The 16,053-nt window shown below is 44.4% G+C and overlaps 1 protein-coding gene across 3 annotated transcripts in view; it reads right to left on the reverse strand.

Moving 5' to 3' along the window:
* Positions 1-1,338: 1,338 nt before the first annotated feature.
* Positions 1,339-16,053, reverse strand: part of RMND1 (required for meiotic nuclear division 1 homolog) — a 43,192-nt gene continuing 28,477 nt past the window's right edge. For 2 of the 3 annotated variants that reach the window (XM_028510837.2, XM_036024898.1), the window contains exons 7-12: positions 15,652-15,758; positions 14,665-14,729; positions 13,848-13,924; positions 11,712-11,832; positions 2,921-3,037; positions 1,339-2,578 (exon numbers count right to left, since the gene is read on the reverse strand). In XM_028510837.2, coding sequence (XP_028366638.1) covers positions 2,546-2,578; positions 2,921-3,037; positions 11,712-11,832; positions 13,848-13,924; positions 14,665-14,729; positions 15,652-15,758 — 520 coding nt within the window. In that variant the 3' untranslated portion in view covers positions 1,339-2,545. The remainder of the gene's footprint in view (positions 2,579-2,920; positions 3,038-11,711; positions 11,833-13,847; positions 13,925-14,664; positions 14,730-15,651; positions 15,759-16,053) is intronic. The other variant, XM_028510836.2, reaches the window with a different exon arrangement.

Below are 16,053 nucleotides of genomic sequence, written 5' to 3' on the forward strand. Positions count from 1 at the left end.
GGTCAAAAGGCAGCTCCATTTTTAGTTTTCTGAGGAAGTTCCATACTGTTTTCCATAGTGGTTGTACCAGTCTGCAGTCCCACCAACAGTGCACTAGGGACCCCTTTTCTCCACAACCTCTCCAACACTTGTTGTCTGTTGCTTTGTTTATGATGGCCATTCTGACTGGTGCGAAGTGGTATCTCATTGTGGTTTTAATCTGCATCTCTCTGATAGCTAGCGATATTGAGCATCGTTTCATGTGTCTTTGGATCCTCTGTATGTGCTCCTTGGAGAAGTGTCTGTTCAAGTCCTTTTCCCATTTTTTAATTGGGTTCCTTGTCTTCTTAGAGTGGAGTCGTGTAAATTCTTTTATATTTTGGAGATTAAACCCTTGTCTGAGGTATCATTGGCAAATATGTTTTCCCATACAGTTGGTTCTCTTTATTTTAATACTGTTTTCTTTAGCTGTGCAGAAACTTTTTATTTTGATGAGGTCCCATTTGTTTCTTCTTTCCTTTATGTCCCTTGCTCTATCTTTCTCTCTCATATTTCTCTGTGGATTCAAAGGGGGACCCTGGGGGTTTGATGCACCCCCCATTTGATCTCATCCTGTATGGATTTTGAATTGAGGTAGTGCTATTATTAAACTCATTGTACATATGAGGCCTAGAGAGGTTCAGTGATTTGCCCAAGGTGATATGGTTAGTTATGTGCTGGTAGGAACAAGAATTCAAAATCCAGGTTGGTCTTAACACTGTACTCTCATGAGTGATAGAAATTTGGTATACTTTGAGGAATGCTTCCAGAGCCACTGGTGAGTGTACTGAAACTCTTTAGGCTCTCAATATTCTTGGTCATTTTGTTCTTAGAAAAGTTATGACCTTAAAAATACTTTTTTCTTGTGTTATTGCAAAAAATTTCACAACTCTTCTATAATTTACATTGAAGCTTTTATCATTTTCTAATCTAAATTTATATAGTTGAAAAACATGTAATTTCTGATGTATCATAAACATTGATATTTAAGAATAAAGCTATTGCATCTAATGTAGCTAATGGAATGTAATACCATAATTAGTTATGTCCACCATGATCCAGTTAAACATATGTAAATGATTCAAATTTAATATTGCTCCTTTTCCTCCTTTAAAATTTGCTTAAATTTTGGATAAATTTGGTTAAATTTATACCACAAAACATAGTCCTAACAAGTAGGACTTGAGGTACTTATTTCTTTGCAACATATTTGTATATAATTTTCATATGTCGAGACCAGAAGGCACCAAATGTTCATACTTTCTTGTATTAAAATTGTTATGATTAATACACAGTTGACCCATAAATTGTACACGTTGGTACTTGGAGTCAAACTACTTATTTATTTAAATTCCCCTCTTATTAGGTAGGGGATAACATTATTAAAGGATGCTTTGTTGACCAGTATTTCAAATTGTCCTCCTGTTTGGCTTCCCAAAGGTTAAATATACTCGAAGGTTTTTAAATACAGTGGGCCAAACTCAGGTTCCAGCGGCAGGGAGATGCCTTCTGTACAACGTGAGAAGGGAAGAGGGGAAAGGAGGACAGGCTTGATAGCTGATCACAAGCGTGTGCGCAGCGCAGCACGTCCATGGAGGTGCTCATACAGAACTTGAGGGTCTAGAAAGCAGTTCTTGAGGTCTATGCCCACATGCTCCTTGGAAAGCCTTAGGTGCTCGCGGGGTATAGGTACCTTAGATGGAAGACTCCTACCTGGGGAGAATTCTTGTGGGGTGCTGAATGTGACTTTTCTTGGTGGATTCTGCATAGCAGCTAAACAAGTGGCAAAATGACAGTGTCCCAATTTTGAACAGAATAATAATCCTTTTCTCATCAATATGTATGAGAAAAATAGAACTTTAAATTCACTGTGGTGGGGCAGTTATGCATAAAAATAAATGATGAAGGCTTTGCTTTTTTAAAAAAATTAAAGATGGTAAGCATATAAATATTAAATTCTTTGTACTTGGTATTTTTTAAATTCCCTAAAGTATGTGTGAAACAAAAAAATATATGCTTCTGTGGGAAGAATATTCTGACTAACTTCATAGAGAGGGGATGGAAATTATTAGTAAAACACACAAAGTGCCAGGGAACATTCACCCTCAAATTTTGCCATCTAAAATTGGTTTATGAAATTCTATCAACAAATTGCCTGTTTTACTCTATATGTTTATTTTAACATTCCTGAGGTCTGCTTAGCTGGGGCCATGATTAGGATTCCCTGGGGAGAGATGAGCAGTGTCTAAAATCTAAGCCTTATGCTGTAATAAGTTTCTTCACCCAGAGTTCCTAGATGCTAAGTTTATCCAAAGGTCTTTAAATAAAACATTTTCCTTTCAAACACTAGATTCTTCATTTTTATTAAAGCAGCAATACATTTAAGAAGCTGAAAAAGATTTTAACGACTTGATTTAAAAAAATTAAATACCTATTAAATAGATTTTCCCCAACAGTGAACATTTATTTTTGATTGTAGAACTTGAATATGTCTTGCAATGATACTTTTCCTTTGGTCATCACTTGGTTAGAAAAATACTCGAGCCAGCTCAAACATTACCTTTGGGTGATAAAAAATGAGAATTATTAATTTCATGGTAAATCACGGGTACGATTAGTGAATTCTGACGGGAGAGTACATATGTGTGCTTCTCATATGGCGAGTGCAGACCAGAGACAAAGGTACTGCTGTTGGGCTGTCCATCATAAGTTTATAGCCAGAACTTTAAATGTCATCTTTAAAAATGTGGAACTTTTCAAAAAGTCAGTGCATTTACAAAATATTAGTGCAATCATGTGAAACCTAACTCCCTTCCCAATAGACTTAGTAACTGGAATACAGTCATACTCTTTCTCCCTGGCATTTTCTATGTCAACTTCATTATTTTCATGAAAAAGATACCTCTATGGTGATGAGGATGACGATCATCCACTCCAGGCGGAGTGCCCTCTTCTCCGCCAGGTGGTTCCGCATTATATCTGTTAGCTCCATGCAGTGCTGAAGTTTTTCATTCATGACCTGCGTTAGAAAAGTGGTAAACAGAAAAATAAGAAAATACAAAGTATCCTGTACATAAGCAAATAAGTAACATGGTCACGTACTTAAAAATTCCAAAGGTTTGAAATAGGTTTATAGTGAGAATTCATCCCTTTAATTCCTGCTCCTCAGTCCTCGCCCAGAGGCGCCTGCCCGTGTTCCCTGTGTCCTGCATCCGTCTAGGGACACTCTGTAATGGATGCACAGGTTGAGCTGCAAGAAACACTTCCACGCCGAAGCTTGTACGATTTTGATGGAAGATCTAAGTATAAAGCCTCTGAGTCCTGGCTTATGATGACTGCCTTTGGATTTTTAGCAGTTAAGAAAGGCAACCTTGAAACCTGATTCTTTTCAGCATGGCCCTGAGGTGACAAAAAGATTACCTTGTACTAAACCTAAAAAATCTCATAGGCAACGCCCCCCCAAAACACTAACACGACCTGCTGCACGCTCACCACTAGATGGCGCTGCTTTTAGCGCTGAACTGCAGAGGTTCTGCCTGCGGATGGAGGGGGTTCATGGAACACAACCTGTAAGACTTGAATGTGACCACTGGCAAGTTATGCCTCTTTAATCTCTCTGCAGCTTGCTTTCTTTTGGAAATTGTGCAGTCTGGAAACAAAGTTTTAAAAGTAGTTTGATTCCCCTTGATTACTTACGGGGTATGCTGAGGGTGCAGGTTTGGTCAGTGGAAATCGGAGACGAGAGATGCATGTGTGGGGTTTCACCGAAATGTGCTAGTGCACCACGTTCACTCATTTACAGCCTCACTAATGACGGGACGCGTGGAACCACACTGGTAGCATAAGTGATATCTGCCCGTGTTTCCAGACTTCATGGTCACACTAGTTTCTCACGTGTATAAACGTTTAGGACAAAGACTTCCTTTTTATTCCCCCACTTCCTCTTCCGCATCCTACTGGCTGCTCCACCTTGGTCCACAGACGTGCTGCTCAGCTTTAGGCTTGCTTCTGTCTTCCAACTGCTGATCCAGCCCTCTTCTGTTTTCTTTCACCTTCGACTAACGAACCAGCATTTTCTTCCTCAACTTAATTTCCCGACTTACTCCTTAGCCCTTCTGAGTTATATGTATTACCACAACTCCCCCCGAAACTTCCAAATGTCTCCTAGTAGTAAGTCCAACAACCTCTTGGTTAGGTGTTCAACCTCAATTAGCCCAAGCATTTGACAGCGCTCTGAAGTGGACGCTTCCTTAGCTGTCCCTCCCTAAGAACCAAGAACCACCTGTGACCGCCACTCTTCTTCCGAGTCTTCTCTGCCTCCCCTTGCCTTTGGGTGGCATTTCCCAAAGCCCTGATCTTGTCCATGTCCGCTGGCTCTGTACGCTGCTTACGTGACCTTTCACACTTCGGTTTGTGTAGACACTTCCTAAACCCCAGTCACTTCCATCCTGCCATCACTATTACCATGGCCGTGTGCGACAACTGTGCTGTCATTTAAATTCCAGAAGACCACACTTAGACATACTTATTTTGTAAGGAGACTACCACTGCCCCCAGTAGAAAACCAGCAGCACGTGGAACAGGGATGTTGCCCACACGAAGCGCTGCCTGACCTGTGGAGGCGGAGACGCACGTACAAGGAGGACCAGTCAAGACGCTCGGAAACCAAACCCAGCCTTTCTCGACAGGAAACCTCTTATTTCAGGGTCCACGTGTCCCTAGGTTAATCTGTACAAGTAAGTGTATGTATCGCACATTTTGGGGAAGACAAACTTTCTGATAATGTAAATGCTTAATGCTGATTTCTCTGAATTTTTAACTGCCTATAAAAACATCTTGTGGGTTTTCTGCCAGCACCTCAGAATTTAGCATTTCTCAAACATTTTTAAGTCTACCCCTCTTGGGTTCCCTGTCTCAAATGAGGTCACACCCTCTTCTCACTCGGGACAGAACACCTTGAATCCCCTCTCTCCAGTTACCCTGGGCTCAGAGGCTTCAATCTGTCCCCTGCTTACGTCTCACTACTACTGCCTGCCGGACTGTCCACGAACTGATTACCTCCTAAAAACGGTCTGCCTTTTTGGGGCTGGGAGGAATGTATCCATTTTTTCTTTTAAGTGGCATCAGAGTTCTCAAAACAGGTTGGATCATGTCACTCTCCCCAGCTCAAATCTTTAAACCACTACTACTGCCTCCTCCACGATCCAGAACTGACCGTTCAGTCCAGTCACACTTCAGACGGTGGGTGGCACCCCCTTCCGTCTTTGTGGAACCTCCAACCTCCTGCCGCTTCCCCTCTGTGCTCCTACAGCGCTCAGTTCTGCCGCGTGGTTGTGCTGTGCCCAGCACCCGTCCCTCTGCCCTCCCCGCTAGGGAGCCACTCTTTCCAACCAAAGGATGCTGCCGATCACGGTATCAACACCCCCCTGGCACCCTCCCCGACCTCTCCCTGAAAAGCTGGAAGGCAGTATGAGACGCAGACTCGGACACACGTCCCAAATCTTCGAAGCTGCCAGAGTGAAATGTGAGTGTCACTATTCCCTCTCCCCACACACACCCCTTTGTCCCCACCTAATAGGGGATGCTGCTCAGAAGGAGAGGAGGAGGCCAAACTGGCACAGAGACGCACAGGGAGCAGCAGAGACACACAGGGAGCAGCAGTCCCAGTGGTCTGTTCGGGTCTGTGCAGTACACACCCCGTTCCCACACTCCATCCCAGTCCTGGCACGTGAGCCAGTAGGTGGTGAAAGATGAGAAAGACCATCCAAATTGTTTTTCTGTCATGTTCGAGCAGGAAGAGTTGCCATAAATGCACGCTGCCTATTTCATCATTTAGCCAGCGTTGCGCATGTTAACACGCACACACAGGTGAGCGAGCAGGAGAAAACAGACATGTCACGGAGGTGGGAGGTGGGTTCTAAATAGGTGCCAGGAAGAAAAGGTGGGGCGCTGAGGGGAGAGCATCTCCAGCCAAGGAAACAGCAGACAGGTAGCGCAGGAGAGTGGGCAACTCGGAAGGCAGTGCTTGAAAGGCTAAACCAGGTGAGTCGGCACCAAACTGCGGGAGGCGCTGCAGAGTGCAAGTGGTAGGCTGGAGAACGTCCCCCCAAAGACACCGACATCCTAATCCCTGGGAAAGGAGAATCAACACTGTCTAGGAATTAGGGTTGCTAACCACCGGTCTTCAGGAGATAACCCTAGATCACCTGGGTGGGCCCAGTGCAGTCACAGGTCCTTGGTGGAAATGGCAGCCAGAGGCGTTCAGAGTAACAATGTGAAGTGGACTCAACTCATCTTTGCTAGATGGGAGGAGGAGCTATGAGCCAGGGAAGGTACGTGGCTTCCAGGAGCTGGAAAGGCGAGGGAACATGCTATGCAGAGCCTCCAGAAGGGAATCACTAACACATGCCGAAACTGCGACCTTTGCTGACATTCTGTGTCCATTCTGACCTCCAGAATGGTTACATGTGTGGCGTGGAGCCAGTTTGTGGTGATGGGTTACAGCACCGATAGAAAACTAATACACCAAGCTATAACACGAACTTGAGATACTTCTGGTGATGGGGCAAACTTGGTTTAGTCTTAGAGTCTTTGATACTCACTATACTGTGCTGGGCAGAAGAGACTGCATAGTAAGACAAGCACGTCTCTGCCTTCTGGCTAACACGTCCAGTCTGGAGGCTGGGAGACGGTGAAGAAGGTGCCAGAACAGCCCAGGTGAGAAGAGGGGTGACAGCAGTGGGGTACACGTTAATAGCTGGGGGACCTGAAGGCAGAGGTCAGAATGTACGGTATCCCTCCCTGCTTCCGGAGCCCAGGATCTATCATGCAGACCAGGGGAGTCCGGCCCGCGGGCTGCACGCAGCTCACGCTGGCTGGGAATGTGGCCCAACACAAAATCGTAAATTTACTTAAAACACAGATTTTTTTGTGATTACATGTCACAATGTATGTAATGTGTGGCCCAAGACAACTCTTCCTCCAGCATGGGCCAGAGACGCCCAAAGGTTGGACACCCCTGGTCACAGACCTTCAATAAGTATTTGTAAATGAATGAATGACACTTGGAAGACAAGACAAGACTGGACTGGCTGGCTGGGTGTGGAGGGTGCGGCAGGAAGAGGAAGTCATGCGTTTCAAGCCTCTGCGAGACTGATGGGGTGGGTGAGGCTGGGTGGGTGGTCCTGCCGTTAGCCCAGACTGAGGACAGAGGAGGTTCGATGTTTTCTGGGAGCAGACAAGGAGTTCCACTTTGGAACCTTAATTGCTGATTAATGCTACATATGTTTCTTGAGCATATACTCCATGTAAGGCCTTTGCCGAGAACGGGGACTTGAACAGGGAAGACAATAACCAGGGTCTCTCATCTCAGCCTACACTCCAGTGGCAAGTGACACATGCACTTAATCCCAAAAAGGGCGCCGAGAGACAGGACAAGGTGGAACACCTGTGAGACTCAGGAGGCCAGTGGAGGAGGCACCGGCCAAGTAGAGGAGAGAGAGAGGCGAGAGATGCGTGTTGGAAAATGATCAGGAAAAGGTGGGAGCAGAAGTCATGCAAACGAGGAAGGCTGGTCGTGGCGTGGGCTCAAGCATCCTTCCTCTAGGAAAGAATAAAAAAACAGAACAAGGAACGACCTTCTCCTTGCACTACCACCATCCATCCTCTCTTTGTTCTGTAAGTCTTCTTGTAAGACTCGAATGCTTGCTGAAGGTCAGGACCGGTTCTTATTTTGTGTGTGTGTTATCTATAGTGCTGGGATTGTTTTGAACACAGTAAGGCAGGGTAAATTCTTTGATTTCCTAATTAATCTTCATGTAATCCAACTAGTGTTGATCCCCTTTAGGATGCTAAGAATGTACTCCATGTAACATGGAGTATACATATGGAGTATGCATATACCTGAGAAACATAATTTGGGAGGTGTTAGGTACGTTTCACAACTTGCGGCAGATGTAACACCACAGAGGCGTCTCACAGAGAGACTGGGGAATGAGATGAAGAGGCTGCCTTGTTGCGACTGCGTCAAGCCACGCGGATGACAACAGCAGAGAGCAGGACACTGTCCTCTGATGCTGGGATCACAAATTGAATGAGACGCGAGGAGCGTTCCATGAAATTTGTCAGCGGCCAGAGGAATTTTCATGAGCAAAATTTTTAGTGTTATATGCTAAGTTTACAGAAACCAAAGTCCAAGTGTTACATAAAGTGAAATGTACTTCGAACGCCCTATGTCCACCACGCTCTAGCAGGCCATCACCTACTCGAGGTCCTGACCCACATGCCTTACCGGATAGGCCCACAAGCCGAACCACCCCCCACCCCGTCTTGGGTGTGGCCATCACATGATTAGGGGTAAGGGTCAAGTCCACTGCTGTTTTAGGGAAGGAGGGAGAATCCCACGCGTGTAGCTCCAACTTCACACAAGCCCCCTCTGTCTGCCCCGAATGCACTACTACTTCTATTTTTAGCTGCCTTGTCCCAGTTCCTAATGCAGAATCCAATAAGGATATAGTAGGACTGTATGTAATTTATAAAGATAAGTTAAATGAATTTTGGATTTTAGCTCGTAAAGAAAAATTAAAGTGGATTTCCAGGGAATGCTGGTGTTAAGGAATGAGGATTTTCTTACATTTTCTTCCTGAGTTTTATAATTTTAGCTTTTACATTAGGTTTCAGATTCACTTTAAAATGGTGTGAAGGACAGGATTAAATTTTTTATATATATGGCTATTGTGCTAGCACCATTTGTTAAATAGTTCCCCTCGTTTTTGTCAAAAATCAATTGCCCATGTGTGTGCAAGTCTGTTTCTGGATTCTCTATTCTGTTCCATTAATCTATAGACTTCCTACACCAATATTCAACTGTCTTGATTACTGTAGCTTGATTTACTGCAAATCTTAAAATCAGATAAGGAAATTCCTCCAACTGTGTCCTCTAAATTGCTTTGACTAGTCTAGGCCCCTTGCATTTCCATTTTAAAATTGGCTTGTTTGTTCTAAAATAGAATACACAACCCTGCTGAGATCCTGATTGGGATTGAGTTGAATCTACAGGTCAACTCCGGGAGATCAAACATCTTAATAACACCGAGTCTCCTATTCTATACACACAGTATACATCTTCATTTATTTAGTTTCTCAGGCATGTTTTCTAGTTTTCAGGTATGAGTCTTATTTACATTAAAAAATATTCCTAAGTAATTCAAGTTTTCGGTATTATTGTAAGGGGTATTTTAAAAGTTCATTTCCAATTGTTCATTGATATATAAAGAAAAACAGCAATTTTTTATATATTCACCTAGCATCTTACCACTTTGATAAATTCCCTTATTAGTTTCAGTGGCTTCTTTGTAGAATCCTGAGGGTATTCTACACACAGGGTCATACTGTCTGTGAATGAATTCAGTTTTACTTCTTTTCACAGGCGATTTTCAATCTGGGGGCTACAGACAGAGCCCCCACAGGGCTGGTGCCAGGGCTGGCTGGCTGGCCTCGCACAGGGCCCTCTCTGCAGGTCTCAGGGGCCGGGGGCTGGGTGAGCAGGCGGCTCTGGCAGCTAGTATGTAACCCAGGGGCAGAAGTCACCCCCTTGACGGTGGGCTCAATCTCAAAGGGGCCCGGGGCCCGAAGGCAGCGCACTCAGCTTGCTACCAGCACAGGGGCAGGGGCGTACAAGACCCTCCGTTCCCACTGATGACCTTAGGTGTGGGCTTCATCTTAGCTGTGACCCACCCGACCTTTTGGCTGTCACGGTATTCTCACTCAAGGAGGGTGTCCTCACTTGTTGCAGACTTGCCGTCAATAATTCCATCATGAACAGCAAGGAGAGAGAGATGAAAAAGGCCACCTCCCAGGTCAAATCAGCTTCGTCCAGGCCAAGTGGCAGTGGCAGTGGACTCCCTGACAATTAGGAACAAGTGAGACCAGCAGTGGCGGCAGGGCGTTGGGTGGCCCGAAGCGAGGAGTCATGCGCGTGACGGCCGTGTGAGGGTGATGTGTGGCACAGTCATTGCAAAGTACCCGTATTCTGCCGTGTACAGTGCGCACCTTTTTGGACCAAATTTTTGAGGGGGAAATGAGGATGCACATCACACATGGGCATAATGATTGCAGACCGCGGGCATAATAACCCGGCGTATGTGGGTGCACGTTATGCACGGGAGCGCATTATACATGGCAAAATACGGTAGGCTCTCCCTCCCAGGAGCACGCCCACGCCCTTCTTCCCCCAGGCGCTGCATCTCCTAAACGCCGAGGGACCCTACGGGACCTGCAACCAGGGGAGCAACGGGCAGGGGCAGCTAGTCCTGGAAACTCCCCCTGACCCTGTCTCTGAGGCCCCTTGCTCGGACTCCACAGTGAGCCAGAACAACTGCGCCTTGTCTCTCTCCTGTCGCTTCTTCTGTTCTAAGCCCTCCCTCGTGTCACTGTCCCTTGCTTTAATAAACACTCTCAAAACCAAAAAAAAGCAAAACAAAAAGTAGGCTTTTAAAATTTTCTCCACCTTTTTCAAAACCTCAAGTGTGCAGTAGGCAGACTTCTAGCGTGCCACCCAAAGACCTCGGCCTCCTGGTTCACACTCTTGTGCGACCCCCACCCTGGACGGTGGGCCAGGCCAGTGACTCCTTTCTACCAGAGCGACAGCATGTCACTGCTGTGATTAGCTTACAAAAGACTGTGACTCCGTCTTTCCGGTGTGTCCTCTCTCTCTTCCTCAACTTCCCCCGGCCCCGCTCCCCGAGGAAGCAAGCAAGCAAGCTGCCAAGCTGTGACCTGCTCTATGGAGAAGCCTATGTGGCGAGGAACTGAGGGTCGCATCTGGCCCAGAGATGGTGGGGGTGGGGGGAGGCATGGCAGTCCAGGGGCAGCACCAGGGAGACCTCCGTGGTAACGGCTCTGTATCTTGATAGCGAGGTTACACGGATCTACACGCGATAAACGTGATAAACTGCAGTAAAGCTCTGCACGCACACAGTACTAATGTCCACTTAGTTTTCTCTCTGCTCTCCCTGTGCGGTTCCCCTCCATCACGGCCGCGCCCACCACTCCCATCGTGGCCCGGACCCAGGCGTCTCTCCTCCACTTTGCCCCCGCGCCGCTGCACGCCTGAGACACAGCTCTAACTGGACGTCCTCTGTAACTCTGATCTCATCTCAAGGTCTTCACTTCAGCTCCTCACGTCCTCCCGGCCCCACAGGCAAATCTCTCTGTTTTGCCCTCTTTCTGCCCGCCACCCACAGGCAAGTTTCAGTCGTCCTTCCTCCTCCCTCTCCCTGGGCTTCCCTGACCCCCTGCACTTGATTTGCTCGGGGGCTTCTTTCTGCAATGCAGGTCTGCTCTCGCCGTCTCCATTACGACTCCAGACCCCGTGAACACCCGCTCGAAGCTGAGGAACACTCCTTCGTGGGCCGCGGGGCCTCCCCACCCTCGCCAGCCTGCCCTGCTCTGTAGAGCAAGTGTCCGAACAGCCTTTTCCACAGGACAGTTGACAATTTTACACAGAACAAGAGTGGAAAGGGGAAATCTAGAGGTCTGAGTGAGTAGAAGTCAAGATAATTCTCCAAGAACAGTGAAATACAATTTCTTAATTTAAAATTTGTCTTTACACAGTTATGCAGATTATAGGCAATAATGTTTTTAGGCATTATAGGCAGTAATAATCTTTTTCTATAAAAGTGAAAAATACATACCTTAACTCTACGAGCAATGCTTAGGAACTGGCAGGTTTTATCATAAAGCTGTTCTAGGTTTTCTCTGTCCCAGTAGAAATCAGGCGTGATCAAGAAGTCCGAACTCAAGTTTATACGGTGTCTTAAAAAAAAGGAAAATCATAAATTGTATTTTCTGTCTTGAAAAATCGTGGTCTATTTTTTTTTATTTTAATGGTGCTTTAAGGTAACTGCTGACCTTATAATACTTTTAAAAACATAAATAAAAAACTTAAAAAAGAATTTTTAAATTTGCAACCAAACTAATCTTTATTATTAGTATTATTTATGAAGTAATTTTAAAACAAAATGAGATGTTTTTTATTTCTAAAATTTTCTTTTTCATTAAAAAATTTTATAATATACACACTTTTTGTGTGTGTGGGTAGGTAATCACATGGCTTAAAAAGTAAACAGTAAGACTTGACCGGTCTTGCTCCCATTCTTACCCCCATCTTTCCCTTCTCCTGCCCCCACAGGTAACCGATGTTAGTTTACCTGTATCCCTCCAGGGCTTGCACACGTGCTTGTGTGCGTGCGTGCACACACACTCTCTCTCTCATTTCTATCTGTTTTTACATAACAGGTCTAAGCTTACTTTAAGTGAAACTTAAGTTGTAGTAGTAACATATAAATAGCTGCTCACTATAAAAAAGGAAAAAAACCTAAAGAATTCAGCAAACAGCAGTAGGGCCTCTTATCGGAATACACAGCTCAAATCCCTTAGGCCTTGTCAACACGTTCCCGTGTTCTTTCAGGTCTTTTTCTGTGCATATGTGTATGTGCGTGCACATGTATGTGGTATATACACGTCAAGATAAACACGAACACTTAGTTTTGTTGGCCTACACAAAGGCGATTATACCATATACAATTTGTGATTTATTTTTTAAAACCACAAATTTTATGAAAACTTGTCATTGTTCGCAGATTTGCCATACTCCTTTTAATAACACAGAAGGAATCTCATTGTAAAGAGAAGAAAACTTAGGATAAGGACAGCAGGACTCTGTGAAACTTACTCACAACCTAAGCGTATTTTGGCCTCGCTCCTGAGTTTCGGTAACTGGCTATATCGAATTCTGCTGGGTTACTAAGAGAAGAGGAGAGACTCTACCCCACTGCTCAGAGAGCTCAAGGCTTTGGATCAGCAGTGGGTGCTCCTGGGGAGTGGGGTTACTTTCTTGGTGCCCTGAGTTAGGGCCCCTGAGCTATGAGGAATGCGTGGATGATGAAACTCGGGACCACTGCTGTCTAGGCCAAGCATCTGAGGAGACCCTGGAAAACAACTCAGATCGGCTACTCACACTGAACTCCAGCAGTTCACCCCCCCGACAATGGAGGGGACGAACCACTGAACAAGATTCAAGACTTTCCTTCCACGGACCCTGGGAAAATCATGAGAATGATAAATGGAAACTTTTTCACACACCTACTCAAGATGATGCATTACCATTTCATCAACTTTAAGTCACAGTTCTCCCCATTTTCAGATCTCTGAAACTGGGAGGCATTGTTATAATTGATGTTATCTTAGAGGTGGCAGTTGTGACTTAATTGTCAGTGCCTTCAACAATGTATGTATGCCCAAGAGAGAATGTGATAGAATCTACATCCAAAAAAACCCTATTTCATCAAGTGCAAAATGTAGATTCTGTGATAAAAAGCCCCGTATCACAGTTTTAACTGGCACTGTTACTCCTCTCCTGTGGCATCTTATGGCGTCTCCGACAGTGAATAGGGGACCTAACTTTTCTGTAGCCATTAGTTCTGTTTAGCATTAGGACGCAGTGGTATATTTTTACTGAGAGTTCCCATTATCCAAACGCTAGAGTGTATCTTCCTACCTTCAGAGAACATCCACTACACTCTCTCGTGTAGGTGTAATGCGGTTTAACTCTCCTGTCTTTCGCACACGTAGAACTTCCTCCAGCGGAGCCCTAACACAGCCCAACTGCTATTCACGGGCAAGAGTTCCCCACGCTTACAAAGAATGAACTGAAAACAGCTGCAAGGCCCACCAAGGTGCCAGTGTTGGCTCTTTCCTACGGAACTACGGGAGTGTCTCCTTGAGATCATGAAATATAGGAAATATTTTATTTACTGGGAACATTTTACCTTAGGGCGAAGAGTTCACCCATTTTCTGCATAACTTCTTCGTGAGACAGTTTCACTTTCCTCCCAGCTTTTAAAGCCTATGTGGGAGGGAAAAAAGAAGACACACGTACATATAGGCATCTGCACTGAGCAACAGGGCCGCGAAGCAAACTCTGACACGGCGTAGTTTCAATCCAACGTAACTGCTACGACTGGTAACTGTCTCCCAGGCATCTCACTCCGAGACAATAACTAACTAAATAATCAATCTTATCAGGTGGAAATTTTGTATTTCCTTTTCTCATTTCCCTTCCCACCTGCATTTTCTATGATGTGTGCTCCTAATCTCCTACTGAAAATGCTGGGCATCTTATCCCAGGTACAATTAGCTTATTCGTTCACCGTAGCACAAAATTCATTATAGTAAATGTGACTTTTAATGTATTTTCAAATTTTGATATATAACTTTATATGTATTTTTATGCTACTATTTTCCTCATAATTTAGCAAAAGACCTTTTTTAATCAAGAAAAGTGATCAATCTCCTTCCTGAGAGAGGAAACACTTTTGATATTTTTTAATTCCGTTGCATAAAAATACTGCACCACTAGAAGAAAGTAATTTGAATTTTATGCTTGAAAAGTAAAAACAAATATGAAGTTTCTTTACTGATCATTTTATATGTAATTGGGGGTTCTTTTTCTTAAATGAAATACAGCTTAGTGTTTATTATTATTATTTCATTGTACTCCAAAATATATTATTAGAGTGGGAAATTTGTTTTTTTCCCCAAATTGAAATCAGTCCTTAAAAACGAACATAAGACTGGTACAATTACCTCTGGAATTGACTGAATGGACTCCACAAACTTATCCAGTGATGCCTCCCAAATAGCCAGTTTCACTGGGGAGAAATTTCACAATGGATTATTTCTTTATCGTCACATTCACGGTTTTCCAAAATGCAGAACTGCACAGTACTTTCCCTGCCACTTCCACAATATTTTAAGATGCAAATGTGCTAAAAATTTGAAACTAGAGTTCAAGAATAGTTAGTTATCTTAAAGGACAGCACTGTAGTGGAAAATGATGGAAGAAACGAAGTAGATTTCCAAGCCCCGCTGGCAGACCAGAGCTCCATTAGGTGGAGTTCCTGACTTTCTAATGCTGTGGCTCGGGAACCAGAGAGTGTGGGGCACACCCTGGGACGAGGAGGGGCTCTGTGGACAAGGCAGCATCGGACCTTCCGCTTTCCCTCACTCCCACAGGGGCTCCGAGCATAGCTCAGAGGTGTCCAGGCCCCCAGCCTGGTAGGGCTGGGCTCCAGCAGCAGCCTAGCGCAGACGGGTGAAAATGAAAATCTTAGGGAACTTCTACAGATTTATTCAGGTGCGTGGATCTTTCAAGAACGCCCCAGAGCCATGAGGACTCTCTCGCGCTTCTGTGAGAAACTGGAGTGTGTTTTTCTACACCGAGGCCCGTGCCAATGTCACCGGGCGTGGTGTTCTCGGCCTGCACTGGAGACCACCTGGCAGCGGTCGTCATGTAGACAGGAGGAGAGGAAAAGAAACGCAGTAATAACAACAATATAAAAATATTTTTGGAGAGGGTAAGCTTTATCAATACAATTAAGAGTAGCTTTAGAACAGATACCTGTTTTTATACTCTGTATCATTCTTCTCTTGGAGGGGAAAAAAGTAAAAGGAATGCTAAAGCTTTGCTGAATATTCTGTGAAAACATGCCTAAATCTTTACTGAATACTTGAACTTCCCTTGATGAAATGAAAACTCTGTAATCCTTTGTTTAATAAGTAGTGTTAACTTACCTGAAAGGCAAAGAGCATTCGAGAAGGCAAATTTCTCTAGAATGGCGTCATCTAAATCTAGCTCTGAATTCAACCTGATTTCCCCGTGGTGAAGTTTAGACTGCCCCCTGTGGAAAGGGAAATGAAAAGAATGTTCTAAATCTTAAAAAGCACTTTATTTTTTTTTTCCTTTGAAGAAGTCGCCTTACAATCTTTCTATAGGTCATTTTGGTAATCTGTATCAAGAGCCTTATAAATGTTCTTATACCCTTTGACCCAAGTAATTCCACTTCTTGAAATTTATTCTACGGAAACAAAAGATGCAAAGAAAGATTGTATACAAAAACTTTCCAGTCCAGTGTTTAACAGTAAAAAATTAGGAAAGAAACTAAATGTTCAACAGGAGAATGGTTCATTTATAGT

Source organism: Phyllostomus discolor, chromosome 4 (genome assembly GCF_004126475.2).
Source record: "Phyllostomus discolor isolate MPI-MPIP mPhyDis1 chromosome 4, mPhyDis1.pri.v3, whole genome shotgun sequence".
Classification (NCBI taxonomy): domain Eukaryota; kingdom Metazoa; phylum Chordata; class Mammalia; order Chiroptera; family Phyllostomidae; genus Phyllostomus; species Phyllostomus discolor.